This window comes from Phodopus roborovskii, unplaced genomic scaffold (genome assembly GCF_943737965.1).
Source record: "Phodopus roborovskii unplaced genomic scaffold, PHOROB, whole genome shotgun sequence".
NCBI lineage: Eukaryota > Metazoa > Chordata > Mammalia > Rodentia > Cricetidae > Phodopus > Phodopus roborovskii.
Genome location: NW_026126603.1, coordinates 1319397 through 1338472, shown reverse-complemented (window position 1 = coordinate 1338472; position 19076 = coordinate 1319397). Strand labels below are relative to the sequence as shown.

The 19076-nt window shown below is 39.8% G+C and overlaps 1 protein-coding gene across 1 annotated transcript in view; it reads right to left on the bottom strand.

Moving 5' to 3' along the window:
• Itga8 (integrin subunit alpha 8) overlaps window positions 1–19076 on the bottom strand; it is a 169399-nt gene that overhangs the window by 67242 nt on the left and 83081 nt on the right. The window contains 8 exon segments of the mRNA XM_051205834.1: window positions 1580–1591; window positions 1593–1728; window positions 3223–3290; window positions 3771–3908; window positions 5387–5541; window positions 6292–6347; window positions 11771–11878; window positions 14526–14571. Coding sequence (XP_051061791.1) covers window positions 1580–1591; window positions 1593–1728; window positions 3223–3290; window positions 3771–3908; window positions 5387–5541; window positions 6292–6347; window positions 11771–11878; window positions 14526–14571 — 719 coding nt within the window.

Below are 19076 nucleotides of genomic sequence, written 5' to 3'. Positions count from 1 at the left end.
TAGTGGAGGGAGGGAAATGCCATGGCAACTGAGAATACTCTTGATAGCAGGGATACTGCCCTCTATCTGTCCTTCCTGCCCATGAGGATGGATATGAATACTTCCACACCACTGTTTTCAACCACTCTCTTGAGGTGTAATTGATGTGAACATCTTGGTACACGATTTGATGATTGTAGATACTTTTAAATCACTTTCTTCAATAGAAATGCATAATGCTTTTAAGTGTCAAAGATGCTTGATTGCGGGTTGGTTCAATTTTTTTGAATTGAGAAAATAATTCAACTAAAACAAGAATCCATAAGACTAGACAGGTAAATAAAGATTTTTTTTTGTTCTCTACTTTTTCTTTTTTCTTTCCTTCCTTTCTTCCTTTCTGCCCTCCTTCTCTCCTCCCTTTTCCTTCCCTCCTCCCTTCCTCCTTGCTTCCTTCTTTCTTCTCAAAGCCAGTACAGGTTGGCCTTGAACTTGTGCTCCTTCTGCCTCTCCCTCCCAAGTGCTAGATTATAGGGAGTCACATACACACCAGACTCTTTCTATAGCTTTTTAATAAGAAACTCTTACAACATTACATCAGATGGATCACTTTCCATGACATCGCTTAATCATTAGCCTGTGAATGCCCCTTAGAGAATGTGGTCTTGAGAGACTGGCAGACACATAATAAATTTTAGTTAAATAAACTCATCAGCAAGCATTTATGGAGTGCATATGCCATTCCTATTCCTGTGCAAGAATGTGAAACTTAGTCTCTGCTCTTAATTGAATGTCTCACACATTCCTAAAATGGAGGACTTGTAAATCTATACATTTATAACATTGTTTTTGGTCTATTTGCTTGCTTATTTGTTTGGGTCTTTTTAGTTTGATAGGTAGCTCAGGCAGGTCTTCAACTCATGGATCCTTTTCCCCCAGCCTCCTGGCTGCTGGGATTACATGTGTGTCCCACTGATCTATTTAGGATATTTTTCCAGACAAAGTAATTAAGAACACTTCAGGTTCCCAGGACACACTGAATGGGAAGTGTCCTGTTCTGGTAATGATCTGGGAGGCCATAAATAGCAATGGTGCCTTTTCAATAAACAGCGACATCGAGGACTGGCACACCAGGAAGAAACAGGCCCTTCTCTGGTCACAGTCCTGAAAATGTGGACTCAGAAGAAAGACAAATGTGCTTGTTTCCCTTGCAGTTCCTGTTCAGGCTGTTATCAGTGCGCAGCAGGACAGGGTGTCTCTTCTTCCATCACTAGTAATAAAAACCAGGCCTCCTGTGCTCTGCTTGGAACTTAAAGGAACTCAAAACAAGGCTTGAAAAGTCAGTGAGGGGGGGTTAGCCTGGGGAAATGAGTCATCTGCCTCTTTGACTTGTCTTTTCTTTGCCTTGCTTCATCAGTTCCTGGTCTTTGGCCGATTTATCTTTGTACTGTGGCAGAGAGAGATGCTAATAATTCACAGCCCATCTTCTCCCTGGGTTACTGCTATTATGAGCTGACAAAGGAAGACACCATTCTGATCTCCTGAGTGGGGAAAGACTCAGCCTTGCTGATCAGACTTACTATTACTTGGATTCAAGCCTTACCTTGTTATTCCGCCTCAATCCCAACATAATCTGCTTCTTCAGGGATCATGACGAAGAGTTCAGCTTCATAGGCTCCTTCTCCTTCGTTTATTGCATTTATTATGAGCATAAGGTGGTTCTCATCTCCGATAATTATCAGATGCTTATCTCTTAAAAACAGTTTAAGAGTGGTTATGCAACTCAACATCACTGGCTTCATGAATGTATTTCAGAAATTTAAATAATGTATGCCTGTCATGTAAGCACTCAGGAGACTGGGGTGGGAGAACTGGGGGTTTGAGACCATCCTAAACTATTGGACTCCATAGCAACACTGTCTCCAAACAAACCAAGAAAAAAAGATCATGATATAGGAGACAAAAGAAAAAAAAAAAAAAGGGAAAGAAAGAAAGAAAGAAAGAAAAAGAAAATGTCAAATGTAAGGCTAAGACTAAGATAGAAGATAGCAGGTCAAGAAGGGCTGGAAGTAAAATTTAAGAGAGCAGTTTCTGAATGGGGAAGGTGGAAAAATGCTCAATGATGTGCATGCAACTATTTAAAAATGTTTTCTAAAAAAATAAAACCAATATATAACATTTGTGGGTTCCAGTGTTGTGTCCTCCCACTGTGACCGATTTGAAGCTATCAACACACTGACCAGAGGGCTAACAAAATTCCTTCAAACTTAACATTTGACTTCGGAGCCAGAATGGATATCTCCCAACTCTTTCCTATCACTGAGAACACACATTAGGGAGAAAGCGAGCTGTAGAGAAAGAAAGAGGGTGTGTTTAGGGCAGATTTGAAAAGGAAAAAAACAGGCAGGCAAAATAGGATCTCAAGTGACTGATAGAGGGTTCTGAAGTATTTTAAGGAAATTTTGTTCACTTTGAACTGTAAATGAAACCAATATTTAGAAATGCCCCTCTCACTTTTAGCTCCCACTTAAGGCTATTGCTTTTGACACTTAGTAAATTGTGAACATTGGGGCAAGTCCCCTTGAGAGATTACCACAAGGATTCCAAACCCTGGCAGTGCAGGGGTCCCTGGGAGAGAGGAGCACCCCTACTCCTATTTCTTCCACAACATAACAATGCAATTACCAGCTCTGGAGTCAGGGCTTGACATTACTGGCAGCTGTGAAGCCCTTTGATTCTCATTTGACTCTCTGACACTTTCTGCTCGACTCCCCAGTGTGTCTTTTAAGTCCTCCCCCCCAAGTAAATTAAAATTAATTTTGTTTTGACAGTTTTAAGGAGGCCTTTGAGTCATGGGGTGCTGCAAAAACAAGTTTGGTTAAGGTGTGAACTGAACTGGCTTGTCTGAACCCTTCCCCACTTGACTGAGCTAGGTAAATGCAACCTGAGCCACACCACACATGAGTTTACTTTCAACAGAAAACGCTTTTACGCCCCCCCACTACTGCTGAAAGATGAAATGGCCCAGGCAAGATCTTAGGGTGTGTCACTTGACACCAGTGACAGAGGACTGAGCAGACCAGAGGTAAATCCAAAGTGTGGCCACTCTCAAGAATTTCACGCATCACTTCCCCCTATGCTCCTCCACCCCCAGTTCTTGGAAGAATATAGTTTCTCAGAAGAAGCTCTAAGTAAACACCCATGGACCACCAGGTGGGATGCACACGTTTATTTATTTAGACTTACGGTCTAGCGGACAGCTTCAAGTCGGGAACACACAGATTGTCTTCCCCACAGTCCACCAGGATGTGAGCCTGTGTTGAACAAGTGGGGCATCAGAAAGAATCCATGAAAACTCAAGTCAGATCTGTTCTCTTGAAGATTCTAAAGATTTTTATTAATGAAACCAAAGCTTCCATTTCACTGTACAGGGGCCTGGCCAACTCCATACTCTGTGATGTTAAGTGATCTCTTGACAGAGACTTATTTTATAGCCCATTTCCGGTTTGTGCTGAAATGTCTGTCGATGATGCTAACTGGGACTATTCTTAGGATTACTTCCCTATCTTGCTTCCATGGCTGCTGCATGGGAACACATTAAATCTTAGTTGTAGAAAGGGAAAGGCTTCCAAAATCACAATGAGGAAATAGGCTAGGAACATGTCCCTAAGGATATATACCTCTGTGCACAGATGGAAATAAAAGGGACAAGCATTCATCTTCAGGCCACAGGAGCAACTCTCTCCAGAGAATGGTAGCGAAAATGCCTTCAGACTTTTGCATCAAGGACTTACCTGCTCAGTAACTACATTGTCCCTGTAGTGGTTTAAAATTGGTCTCACTTCCAGGCCATCTTTAAAAATAGAGTCATCCAAACTGTAGTTCAGGCTAATGTTGATTGGAGATAATTTATCTCGAAATTCAGTTTCATCCTAGGAAAAATAATCACCAACTCAAGCCCACAAAATGACTATAAGATGTTAGTGTGTGACAAGCAGGCAACACTGGATCCTATTTGCATTAGTGAATGACAATATTCACTGTAACAGGCCAAATTGGGTGCTCATGTATGTGGTCTGCAGTGGGCAACATAAATAAGGCATGTTCTGTGATAAAATCACCTACAGCCAAGGCTTCCTTGGGATACTCTAGAGCAATGGTTCTCAACCTGTGGGTCATGACACCTTTAGTCATGACCTTTAAGGAGTTGAATGACCCTTTCACAGGGGTCGAGTATCAGATAGCCTGCATATCAGGTATTTACATTACAATTCATAGGTTCATAACATTAGCAACATTACAGTTATGAAGTAACAACAAAAATAATTTTATGGTTAGGGTCACTACAACATGAGGAACTTTATTAAAGAGTCACAGCATCAGGAAGGTTGAGAACCACTGCTCTAGAAGAAATCTTCAGGTAGCCCAGATTCCACACTTGACACAACATAGCTCAAGTCATCAAGTAAGACATACACCATAAATGCCAGAGAGCATCCAGAGTCGAGATGTTTGGTTTGTTTTGTTTCGGTGAAGTTGCCGGAAGGTTCTTGGTTTCAGAGGAAGAAAACATTTTACTTCTTGCTCCCTTTGTTACTTCTTTAAGTAATTTCATGAACTTCAATATCAGAAGTTCTCCTGGGGTGAGGAGAAAGCAGCAAGCTCTAAGCATGCAACTAGCATCCCACCCTTCAGTGTGCTAGCCAAGGCTATACTAAGATTGTGTGTGTGTGTGTGTGTGTGTGTGTGTGTGTGTGTGTGTGTGTGTGTGTATGGGGGAGGGGGATCATGTGCCTGGCTTCTCATTCTCGGAGTGTAGTTGTGAACCTTTGCTCCCTCACTGGGGTTCTCCATTAGCCAAGTCCCTGATGGGAGGAGGAGAAACGGAACTACTGACCACCATTTAACAACTGGGTCTTAGATAGTTTGCATTTTAAATTTCATGAGAATTTGTAAAAACACATCACCTTTAAAACACACAATTACAAGTTATTTTTAATGAAAGTTTGGTTGTCTAAATGTTTCCCAAGCCAGCTCTCAGTGCATCCTAATCTAATAGGACATATTCACATAGGATTAAAAAAAAAATCAAATAAATTGTGTTGAACTTTTATGTATGGGGGAGGGGAGGCAGCTAGAAATGAAAGTCACCTGAGTTAAGTGCTATTCTAAATATTTTGTTCAAAGTTAAAAAAGAAGAAGAAGCCTTAGAAATTAATAGCAACAAATCATTGGGTTAGTTGGAAGTCAAGGTCAGCAAGAAGTATTCAACCTTAAATTAGAGTTTCCTCCCCAGGAAAATGAAAGAAGTTGGGAGGTCTGTGGCAAGTGTGATGGTTAACTAGATAGACACGGTTGCGATTTGGATTTGAATGTGAGATGCCCCAGAAATGGTTTCCAGAAAACTTACTCGAAGGTAAACGATAAAATCCTGGCAGTGGAGGGATCTCTGCTGCTTTATCACAAAGGGAGAGGTGAGATGGGGCTGGTGGTTGTGGAGGAAGAGTGTCCGCTTGATGGCTCCTTTTTGCTTCAGGAAGTCTAGTTGCACCTCAGCCACCAGAGCTAGAGGACAAAGAGAGGGTAGACAATGTCACAGGAGGAAAAGTATTGGGAACATAGTGGAACATAGTGCTGTTGGGCAGGGGGCAGGGACTCATTACAAGTGGTTTACTTTGGAATTCTTTGCAAAGTTGGATCAAATGAAGGACTATTGAAAAAAAATTACTGCCCAGTATATAACTGTCTGTGGTTTTCCATGCATGTGTGGTATATATGTATGAGCACATGTGTTTATATGTGCCCATTTGTGTATGTGTAAGTATGTGTGCAAGTGGAAGCAGAGAGGTTGGCACTGGGGACCTTACTTAATTACCCCTAACCACTTATTTTTTGAGGCAGGGTCACTCACTGAGCCTGAGCTTGCCAGTTTGGCTAGAATGATGAGCTCCAGCATTCAGATTACAGAGGCATCTGCCTTATTTGGCTTTTATATAGTAGTGAGGAACCAAACTTAGGTCCTCATGCTTGCACAGTAAGCACTTTATAGCCAAGTTATCTCCCTAGCCCACATTTTGTAACATATATATATATATATATATATATATATATATATATAAAACATTTCACTTTCCCAACAATTATTTTTTGTAGCTAATGCCCACATTGAAAGTAGTATTAATTAGAAAAAATTTTAAATGTATAATATAAATTTGAGTTTTAATAAAGGATCCTTTAGTTTTCTACTGTCTGTACCAAGAAATATGTCATGTTTTCTTTGCATAGGACAGCATAAAAAATAAAAAATGTGCTCACCTATTGTATTTGAAATGCTCTGGCCTGCTATAGATGCACAGACTCTTAAAGAAAAGCTGTGGGAAAACAGTAGTCAGTAATTTGTTGGTTAATAAAGTTCTGAATCCGAGAGAGAGAATCTTTCTTCCCCTCCTTCCAACAAAATGAACACATCATTTGTTTCATTACATAAACATACAAAAGTGTATGCACACACACACACACACACTCACCATCTTGACATACAATACTAATACAATCGGCACAAGGAGCTTTGCATAGCAAGGCAAATCCTTGAAAATATTGGTAGAGATTTAATCAATTGATCAATAACACCCACTGTCTTTATGCAATGAATACATAGGAAGATTTTCCTTGGGCCATGAAGAACTGTACAACAGGGCAGGGAAATGTTATGCAAAAGCATGGACAACAGCAAAAGCAAGGTTCCATTTGAGGCAACTGAAGACTTTTTTCAGTGTAGTTAGAGCTTCCGGCAAGCTGAGGTCAGCTGGTTTGGTTGATAGGTGGCGAACAGGGCTTTGAAGTCATGGTAAGGTGTGTGAATTTAATCTTACTCATGGAACAACATGCTGATCTTAACATCAGTCAGTGGCACTGCTAGGAGGAGAGTGGAACTCGGCATCTTGTGACAAGTGATAATATGGTGGTGAGGGAGAGAAGAGAGGGGGACTTGACCCAAGTGTACACAGTGACATGGGTGTAAAGACAGTGACAGCTGAAGACACTTTGTAATCTTCCCTTCAGTGTGCACTAACCACCATCCAAGAAATGTTTGTGGTGATTGTCCCATGACCTGAACTTGCCCTGGGATATGACCACAGACTGGATGAGAGGTCTTTACTTGTTGCCACCCAACTTTCTTAAATATCCTCACCTCCCTCCTGAAACAGTCTAACAAGCCAGGATTGTCGCCAGGGCCTGTGCTCATTGCTAAGAAAGTAAAGATGTGAGAGAATAGATGATTTAGTGACAGTCTTAAAATTTTTGTAATAAAACTCTAGTATGATCGGAGTATTTCTATGTAATTCAAAAGAAGTAGATACTATCCAAAAATGCTATAATTGGATGTCAGCTTCCTGTGTCAAAAGTAACAACAATGTGTCACATCTGGGATTCATCTATCTATCTCCATGACCTCAATCAATGTCTCCCTTCAGGGTAAGTAATTCGCCACACACCATTTAGCCAAAAGTTTCCTGAGATGTCTGTGCTATTACAAGTGTTTATACCACTTCCCCAGAGAAATCACAATTGCAGCCCACTTCTCCTTTAATTAGGATTATTCACAGAAGGTGGGTAAGAAACTATATCTTTAAATTTTCTGACATGGATTTTTTTATGTCCAGTTTTTCCATAAGAACTTGGTATGTGTTACCATTGTCCACTGACCATTCTTCATCATAGACAAAGCTTTGGCAAAATAATTCTACATTTATGCCCAAATTATCAATATATAAAATTAAAATAAATTTATATACATTAATTGCTTTATACAACATGAAGCAATATAGATTTCACAAAGAAAGTTGCAGCTATGAAAACGGATGTTGAGTCTTTGGAAAGAAGGAATTTGATAAATGATGTCAGCTGAAGGCTTTATCTTAGTTTATAAAGTATGTCAGAGTACATTTATATTTCTTTCTTAGTTCTCCCTTTCTGTTACTTCAACATCATTAACAATCGGATGATCTTGACTTTTTTTTATTCAAATTTAATATAACTGCTATAGCCTGCTACATTATTAATAGTAGCATTTCAACTTGAACCCACCAGTTTAAGATGGCTTTGGTTAAAATTTCTTTCCATAGTTCTGTTCTAAATTAAAAAGAAAATTTCAAAATTCTACAGCAGTGGATGACCATATCCATTTTAAATACAGAAAAATATTTGTTATCTAGATCTATAGCTATATAGTAAAGAACCAGGTCCATTCTAAGCTCAATACATAATTATGAATTGTATCAGGCAAAATTATAACTTAATTTGAAATATAATTTCAAGCTATGATTTATGTTCAAATACAGCAAATCCCATTAGTCTCAACATTATTTTTTATTGAAAAAATAAAACAAAGCCAAACAAAAACTACATGCAATCAACTGAGCATCCTCATTGTGTATATCCAAATGAAACTATCAGCAGACAGGCTTCTATACATAGAAGGCAGGATGTATACAACATGATTCTCACACTATTTGCCCACCCCATCCATGAACCAGTGGATAATGAGCTTGTAGTGTAACTCTGCTCATGGATGTGTATGATGAGAAATGAGATAAATGTGAAATCTGATTTCAAAATACAAAGCCAGATGTGGGAGATGCTCAGTGGTTCAGTGCTTGCTGAGCAAGCATGAACAATCTGGATTTGGATCACAAAGATCCAAATGACCCCACCCCCCCATGCCCAACAGCAATCATCCCAGGGCTGGGTTTGGGGTGGAGAAGAGGTACAAAGACAGGTGATTCTAGGTCAGTGGTTCTCAGCCTGTGGGTCAAGATCCCCTTGGGGGTTAAATGACCCTTTCACACTGGTCTTATATAAGATATCATGTTAGATATTTACATTATGATTCATAGCAGTAGCAAAATTACAGTTATGAGGTAGCAATGAAAATAATTTTTTGGTTGGGGGTCACCACAACATGAGAAACTATAATAAAGGGTTGCAGTGTTAGGAAGGTTGAGAACCACTCAGTGCTCTAGGGCTTTGGGCCAGCTAGACAGCTGGAGTAGCCTAATGAATGAGACAGGTTCAATGAGAGATCCTGTCTCAAGACTAAGATGGAGCTTGATTATGGAAGATACCTGATATCATCCTGTGGCCACTATACACCTGTGTGCACACACTCATATGTAGATATGCACAAATACAAATACACACACACAGACACACGTATACACATTCATACAAACACTATGCATATGCACAAAACAACAGTGGAAGTAGAAAGCAAACAACCACTCTTTCTAATTTATCTGTTATTGTCCATGTATGTCCTTGATGCATGTGTGTTGGGGACCACACAGGCCATGGAGCTCATGTGGGGATTAGAGGGCAATTATATATAATTGATTTTCCTTCCACTTTGCTTTGGTTCTGGGGATTGAATTCTGGTCCCAAGGCCTGTGTGGCAAGTTCCTTTACCAGTTGACCCATCTTATTGGCCCAACTATTATCAATTCAACTCTACTTTAATGATGAAAAGTATATGATTTTACAGGATGTCATTCATATCTAAAAAACCTCTTTTCTCAGATTGGACATGTAGTTTATGTTTATAAAACAGAAAAAAAAGTTTTTTCTCATTAGTAACCAATTATCTTAATATTTATTATGCTGAATCTCACTTCCTTTTTTCTAACTAAGAAATGCCAACAGCAGATATTTTATAAAACCAGACAGCTCACTGAATAACACAAAAATCCACATGGAAAGAAGTGTGAAATGATTTGTGAGTTTGCAAAAGGGTTCATCTGCAGTGCAAGCTCATGCCAAATCAGCCCAGTGCCACATGGAAGATGCTTTTCAAGCACTCTGGGTAAATGGCATGAAACATTCTACAGGAGTAAGCTGTTTGCTTCCTGTCTTTTGTCTGTCTGGTTGGTTGGGGTTCTTAGGATAAAATGCAGGGCACTCTACCACCGAGATATACCCCCAATCTCCAACTTTGTCTTTCAATATTCTGCATGAAAACTTTTGCACTTGAAAATTAAGTATTTTCAGAAAAGGATATAATAGAATTAAGTAACAGTAATAGGGTAGAATTAAGTAACAGTAGAATAATTTGTTCATAGAACAAAGTATATTTTATCTTAGTAACATGACCCTAAACGACAAGGGGATGGTTGGCAAAAGGAAAGGCATTAGCTGAGGGGCTACTGGCAGTTGATGGCAGCCTGGATAGCTTTTCCTCAGCAGTGTGAACCATGGTGGGTTTCCATTGCCCTAAGGATAATACCAACCATGCCCATGCCTATATCAGCAGCACTAACTGGACTCAGTGGGATAAATAAATAACTGCAAAAGGAGTACATCAAGTTGTGAGGGAGGTGTGATGAGGGACCAGGGGCAATTGGGTTATGATCAAGATATATTCTATACATGTATGAACATTTTCAAAGATTAAATTTTTTTCTCTGAACAAAAGCAAAATGTCCTGTATTCTTTTGAAAAAAGACTTCAACCTCTTTTTTTTTTAATTCACAAAACTAAACTCTTTAGGAAAAAATCATTTATTTCAAGATAAACACATTCTATATTGGAATGCTGCCATCCTACTTAACAGAATGCAGTGTAGAAACCAACAGTTTTGAAGGTGTGAACAGAGGGTTCCTTGGAGAATATTAGAGTTTTAATGCTCACAGCCAAACGGCACTCGCAGCTCATTTAGTGTTCATTTAATCACTGCCAGGCAATGGCGAAACACTGGCTCGATCACATATTCTCTCAGATCAGGTTTTCATTATACTATTTTATGGTTTAAAACCATTTTAAAGTTTGCTCGGGGCATTTCCCAACTGCTTTCAAAGGCAGTTAAATGAGAGGACAACCCTTCCCACATAGGGAACCCCTCACAACAGGATGTTTTGCAAGAATTCTTCTGGAACCTGGAGCTCTCTACCCACCCCCCATAGCTTTGACTCCCACAGGAACTCCTGTCAAAAGGCCAACAGCAGTATGCTATGATGTGCTGGAAATAGCTTCCCTGGGTCAAGGATGGTTCGTTCTTTATTCTGAAATTTTCATGAACTGAACTGTCACCCTGTAAAATGAAGGTGAATCTCGAAGACCCTTGTTAATTTTCTGATATCTGGGACCTCCACACTAACAAACAAACTGTTATTTTTTCTTGGGATATATTATAACCCAGTTCCATTTTGACATTTCATGTGACAGTCATAAGTCAAAAAGCTGGGTAATTATGTTTCCTATTTTTCTTTTTTATCCTTATAATACCATGGTCATAAGAACAGGTCAGTTCTTTTGAACAACATTGACCTTCTGTCCAGTTGTACATGCCCAATGTACAAAACTGCTATTTTCAGCACATGAAGCTAAGTAATTCGGACTAGTTTATTTACTTTAAAAAAGAGACACAATGGATCTCAAAAGTGATATCCACGATAAATGCAAAAAGTAAGAATCAAGATAATTTGGAGTGGTTTTGGATACATTTAGTGTGCTAAGAAGCTTAACTGAAATTTCCCAGTTTTTTTGAAATCTCAGAGCCTGTAGGTTAGAGCACTGGCCTTTGTCTAAGCCCAGAGTCTGAGCATAGCACCACATCACCATCCTCTGCAAAGACTCAGTCTTTGCTGCTCAGTTTTGGTCTTGAAAATTTTCCTGAATATGGAGTATACATGATCTCAGGCCCTACCCCAGACTTTTCACAACCAAATCTGCAGTTTTTAAAAACCAAGATCCAGGAAATTAAACACCATGTTAGAATGTGTAGAGAACTGGGCTAACTTACCAGGCTACAGGTGCTGGGAATTCTGGAATCTGGCAAGTTTTATTTTCAAGGTTGATAATCATTGGGTGCAGCAGAAGTTGGGCATCCACTGTCACAACTGGCCTTGCTCTGTAGGGAGAAAGCTGGGGCATGAGTGGAATCTTTTCCTGATGAATGGAACTCTTCTTCTAAAGGGCATTGCCAACATACCTGGCCTTGCACAATCAATTCTGCTCTTGGCATGAACAATTGGGCGCCACGCTCAAACAATACCCTCTTTAAACCATCTGAGAGCAGAGAGCGTTAAACAAAAGGTTCTGGAGGTCTGTCAGTCAAGAACATTACATCCATTGACCTGATTTCTTTCTGGAGTGGACTCACTATATTGTCATAATATAATGTGGTTATAATACAGCTCCATGACTTTCTTGGAGCCCTGTGTCCATATGTGAGGAGACATATTTTATTTAAAGATTTGTTTTATTTTTGCTTATATGTATGGCATGTGTATGTACACATGCTGGTGACTGTGAAATGCAGGGAGGCTATAAGGTGTCCTGGAACTGGAGTTGTAGATAGTTGGGAGCAACCCCATGTGGGATATGGGAATCAAACTTGGATCTTCTGCAGGAACAGCAAGCTCTCTCAACTATTAAGCCATCTCTCCAACTCCAAGATACATTGACTCATAATAAGTACTTGAGGCTTTTGAATTTTGTTGGCTCAATGATAAGTTTTCAACTTGATTGATAATTTTCTATCCAAGCTTTGCAGGTTTAAGAGCACATAAAAGTGGGTTTACAGGACAATTCTGTACCTCATCCAGAGAACTGGTTTGCAATCCTGTCTGTGCAATGTAATTACTCAGGGAACTTCCAAACAAACAGTATGCCCAGACATCATCATGGGTCAATAGAACTAGAAACTTTGGGTTAAGGGCCAGGGTTGGAATTTCAAACACTTCTCAGGTGATTCTAATGGTAGTATCTAAGGTGAGGGATGGATGTGAGTGCCATTGTAGCCACTCTAGAGAGGGTAACAAGACAAGAGAGTAAATTATAGAGCAGGAGAGTGGAGAAGTTTTTGAAACTTCATTATAAGCAATACTTGCTGGGAGCCAAAATCTCCAAAGTGTCCCACTAATGCAATGCTGAATAGGTTTCTTCTGACAGCCAGAAGGGAGGGTCATGTCAAGGGGCAAAATGCTGTGCAAGCTACTTCAGTTTCATGATAACAACAGGGGTGTCACTGGGATTTCTTGCCAGACTCTTGATGTTACTGTCCTGTGTTATTTTGTTTTCAAAACTGCATTGGGGGTGGGGGACTACAATGATAAAATGGTCATACAAGATATTTGCTGTGACAATCACCTTTGAGAAGAAAGGGGAGTGAGTGGAGGAAATGGGGGTGATAATCCCCTCAAAGTTGGAGAAGAAGGTTCTGGCATGGATATTGGGGTGTTCTTTGGCAGAGCTTCCTGTGACAGGATTGTCTCCAAGGACTGGCATGCATTTGTGTCCTGTGCCAGAAATTGGCTGGAGCAGCTCATGGAAAATATGAGATTGGCATGGAGTTATGGTAGATTTGGAATGTGGCAGACAGCAGGATTCTTGGTGTGGTATAAATTTATGGCCATAATAAGTCTAAGCCTCTTACTTCAGAGGTGATGGGATTTTCAGCTCTCAGATTCTCTGTATCCTAAGTGAGAATAGCTGACACAAATCAGTTATTGGGGTTGAGGAAGAAAAGCTTGCTGGTTTGAGAAAAGCTAACCTTTGGGCCTCTCTGGAAGTTATCCACATTAGCATCACATGCCTTGGACACCTGCACATGCAGGTATGTATACAGGCATTCATGTATGATTTTGTCTTGAAATCCTGACCTAGTTCCTTGGATTCATATTAAACATTTTGAGAAAGCTCAACTACCTAACCAGTTATTACTTAACGTAATTTGCATACAGATCCTCACCTTTGAACAGAAGTAATCTCCTAAGGTATGTATTGTAATCCTAGTTTATAAATGATAACCCCAGAGGCTTGGAAGGGGACATGACAATGATTCTCAACCTGTGGGTCATGACCCCCTAGGTAAACCTCTATCTCCAAATGATTCATAACAGTAGCAAGAGTACAGTTATAAAGTAGCGATGAAAATCATTTTATGGTTGGGGGTCACCACAACATGAGGAACTGTATTAAAGGGTTGTAGCATTAGGGAAGGTTGAGAACCACTGCTATAGGAGTTTTCCCCAAAATGACTGAACAGTTAGCATGTGGAAGGGTCAGGTTTTGAACCCAGGTATGTTGTATTAGTGCTGCTGCAGGCTTGCTTCTAGAGGGGATGTATGACTCCTGGCATGTTCTATTCCCAGCTTCTTGTCCACACTTAGATGTAGCAGTGAGGGTAAATTCTCCCCTGCCACAATTCTGTCCTGTATTTATGGACATTGATGACTCCCAAAGCATAGATAGTTCCAAGTTCAGACCCATCTAAAACATGGCCCATCTTCTGATGTGAAGAGTTTAATGCCTTAATGTCAGTTATATTGTTAGGATCTGAAGGTTTGCTCACAAAGCATGAGAATAAAAATATGTAGAAATAGGAGAAACATGCAAAACAGAAGGAAAAATACACCTACAATTTTAAAAGGACAAAGGAACATTCTTCAGGATAAACAGGTGGAATAGGTCTTTGGAGCCTTAGAGGCAAAACTACCAACGTGAGGAAAATACATTTAAAACAGATGAATATTTACATACCAGCAACCACATACCTGTAGACAGCTACTTTCCCTTTTCCAAATGCTCCTACAAGTAAATCTTAAAAAAAAAAAACAAAAAAGCAAAAGCAAAATACATGCATAAGTTTTTAGAAGCAATCAAACATTCCTAATTCAAAAACCCCAGAAATGTTCCCACAACCTGAAACTTTTTGGGCACCAACATGATGCTACAAGTGAAAATTTGTTTTATGTTCAAAATATTAAATATTTAAAAAAATAAAAGTACCTTCAGGCTGTGTGTATATGGTATGTAAAACAAATTAAATGCATTTTGTGTACATGCTGGGGTCCCATCTCTAGATCTCTCACTATGTGCATGTGCATATTTCACAACCAGAAAAGAGAATAAGCAGACCCCTCAAGACTCCTGTCCCATGCGTTTCTAAGAAGGGAGGCTCAGCCTTATCTTCACTAAGCTCAAAGTCTGAAGCAATAAGTACAATGTCCCAGGGTGCCAAATGCACAGAGAAACCATAAAAACAGGAAGAGTTCACACAGCTCTTATGACAGTTTGGAGGACTCTGGGGCTTCAGTGTAAGGACAATATGGCACATGAATGAGTGGCTTTCAAATACCTTCTGATTCAGATATGCTTGCAAACTCAATATGGTATCGTTTTACTCATTCTCTAGATTCAAGGCAGATGACCCAAGAAAAGGCAAAGGGGAAAAGTGCAAGTTGAGGACTATAGGCCTGACCCATTATACATGCTGTCTTATTTCACTCTTACCAAGGACAACCCTAGAAAGCAAGAATCATTGCCTACAAAGGAGCACAGTCTGAGTGTCTTTCTGAGACCACCTCCCCCCTCTTTCCGGAGAGTGTGGTTAATAAGTATTGTTTTGGTGAAGCAGCCTACACCACATGAAATAACTGAAATATTATTCTGATGATCTTCAGTAACAATAGTAACAGTAAATAGCACACAGACAGTCCAGTATTTTAACAAAAATTCTCTCCAATGATTTCTAAGAGGCAATTTGAAAGTTTAACCAGCAGTGTAGCTTATAGAGAAATACACTGAATATTAAGATATTTACATGATAGTCATATGACCAGGTCAGATGTATATCTGAGTGACAGCAATAGTGAACTCTTGGACTCTTTGAGGGGACAAACTGTCTGAGTGGTTTGTCCCACCTAGGCAAAGTAGTCTATCTCTATCTAATTCACAGTTGTAATTATTGGTGGAAAAGGACAAAATTAGAAATGACACTGGCTACATCTACAGAATGTACAGAGAGTGAACTTTTGGAGGAACATGGGCTGTAGAGTGAAACATGCACAGTTCAAACTATAATTGGTTAATTCTAGTGAAAGAGAAAGATGAGTAGGGAGATGAGGAGGATTCTTAGCTTGTCATGCTACAAGGAGGATGATAGAGGAATTAAATGGGTGCAAGGGATTTTACAGCAAAATGACTTGGTGCCACACTGTCTTGACAGTCATTTTTCTGTCTGGTTCTTTCTGTCAGGTTTACTCCTGGGAATAGGATTACTCACTTAGGGCTGGGAGCTGGAACTGGGCAATAGACATGCAGGGTCCCTGTCCAAATGGGTTCACTTGGAGGTGTATCCCTCTAGTCTCCAGCCAAAGAAAGCCATAGCTACCTACAGTGACATCCAGATTTGTGATTCTCCTCATTGCATCCATCCTTTCTGAAAGGATGCTTCCTTCATCCTTTCCTTATCAATGTTTTACAGGCTAATTCCTTCAATGCACAATTTGTTTTCTAGTTCTTGGTTTAATGTCTTCCTGGAGGGAAAACTCAGTCTAAGATACAATAATTCTCATTGAATATTTTCTCTTAAGAAATGGGTTCAAACATATCCAAGATTAAAACCTGAGACAAAGCTGTTCTGTTTTGTAAACACAGTCTGGAATAGGAAAATAGGACTTGATTCTGAGGTGGCACTGTGCATATTATTGTTTGAGAAAGTCAAACACAGGTCATCTAAAGAGAGCCATGAATTAAAGAAACATCTGGAAAGGGAGCTGCAGCTTAGCCAGTTCCTGCATGATGCCTTTGTTTGTAAGTCTCCCAGTTTTAAATGCTGTCTCAATGACTTACATTAGAATTTCAACTTCCCTGACTACTTTCGCACATATTCTTTGTTACAGGTGCCTCCTTGAGGATACTAGTGCATTTTTTAACTGCCGCATTAAGTGAGTACACATTAAGAACATGAACTTTTCTTGATGTGTACTCATAGGCTCCAAACCTGAGATGAGTGTCACATGGGCAGTCTCACTTGAATCTGCAACTGTTGCCATGACAGCAGATGGACACTCTATTACGCAAACTGATTCAAGAGGGATTGTGAGCTTTGCTTTTGGCACTAAGAAAAGTGAAATATTTATATCCAAATATTGGACCTTGGACATAAGGACATGAACTTAAAAATTGTATTTGAAGTGTCTCAAAGGGTCAGAGTCCTTGCCCCACAAGCATGAGGGCCTGCACTTGAATCCCCAGTACCATGTTAAAACAATAACAACAAAAAACAACAAAACAAAAACCAAAAACCAGACAATATTCTGTATACTGTAACACCATCATTGGGAAACAGACACAGGTGGATCCCAAGAACTCAATGACCTGCCAGCTTAGAAGAAATTATAAGCTTATACTTTGGTGAGAAGGCCGTAAGATGGGCAGCAATTGAGGGAAGACAACCAATGTCCTTTACTGGCCTTTTCATGGCCATGTATGCACGAGAATACACCACACACATACACATGTACATACCATTATAATGAGCACACACACACACACACACACACACACAAGAAAGAGAGAATTATCTGATAAAAATTAAAGTGAAAGAACATGAGATTATAAACCCTTCTATGGCAGGAATTCTTGAGTTTGCATAGTCAAAGACTTAATGCAATAAATGAAAAAGGAAATAAATTTTTGCTTCTGGTAAGATCAGGCCAGATGCAAAATCAAGACCTGCAGCTTCCTGCCAAGTAAGAGCATGAATGCAACTGTGATCACATTCTAAAGGTAAGCAGCAGGAAGGGCTGCAACACTTATGCAAATAGGTTAGTGGGAACCAGGGCGGGATTCTGCTGTTTCTATGTGCCCTTGGCTGTCCTGGAAGAAGTGTACTCATGTACACATACCCTCCCAAGTCTAGAGAGTGGCACAGAGGCTCCGCCACAGTCAGATTGTCATTAGAGCTAAGAATCCCAGAGACAAAGACAAAGGAGAGGATTGACCCTTTAGGCACACTGTATTTCCTCTGCTACAGAGACAGAATTTTCCATCTCTGGGAAAATGAAATTAATAGGCAAAATAGGCCCAAATTTTCTTTATGAGAATATAGCCACAGCTATTCAGAGGCCAAGAAAACAGTTGTCTACCAGAGAAGCTTGCGTGTCTTTTGAGACCCCCATCTTGGTATTGTGCCTGCTGGAAAAGGCTGGAATCATTCATGCACAGGATCCCAAGTTGGACAGATCTCCCTAAGGGAGGAGAATTGATTTGCTGGTTTCATTTCTAACCAATCTGTCTTTCTAAAACATGGGACTGGTTTTGATAAGTACCGTACAGATTCTCCTTTTTTCTCTCGCTTCTCTGTATCGCACAGATATAGATGGATGTTCGTGTGTGCATCCTCTTATATATTTATGTATCATTTATGTCCACTGGAAGACATGATTGTATGTATATGCATATTTGAATATGTATATATGCATCACAAATATGTATGCATATCCAGAAGCAATACTCTTTAAGTACTCCTACACAACTCTGACTAAGTGGGAGTCAGTTTTATCTTTCTACCATGTTGTTCTCAGAAGTCTAATTCCTATCATCAAGCTTGACTGCAAACACCTTTATCCACTGAACCATGTCACCAGCTCCGTGGTTTAGGTGATGAAATGATGTTCTGGAGGCAAAGTAATTTTGCTGCTGATCTGTGGATCTATAACTTTATATACTCTCTCCCCCACTCCCTTACTTTTAGATAACAGGTCTTATACTATGAGCTCACACTCACTTCCTCCCATTAGTAAATGTCTCAGAGGCAAATTGGAAAACAAACAAATGAAAAAATGCTGCCCTTGTCCATATATACACATTAGCTGTTTTTATTTTGTTTTGTTTTTCTGGAAGAAATAACTGGCAACTAAAATCAGTTCTTTCCACTCAATCAAAAAGCGTTCTCCAAATGCCTCAGGCTTTTGTCATGGCCTCACTGGCCTGAGGAGTGGAGTTTGTTTTCCTCTGGATGGAAGAACAGTGTACTCTTAAGGAAACAGAAAGAGGACTTAGCATAAATGTAGGATCAGTTGGCAAGTAAAAGAGCCCTGAAATGGGAAATCACCAGAGCTGAGCTATGCTTAGGTCTTTGTAGTCTCCAAAACTGTTATTTTTAAATAAGGAGGAAGGGAAGCACTGAGCTTTCCAAAGGAGGGCTTGGACTGCAGGCGGACTTCATTTACAAGGAAGGGTATCTCCTTCAGCTGAAAAGAGCTGAAATACTGTAGGCCAGGCAACCTTTCTCACACGTAACCTCTCTCTAGAACCTT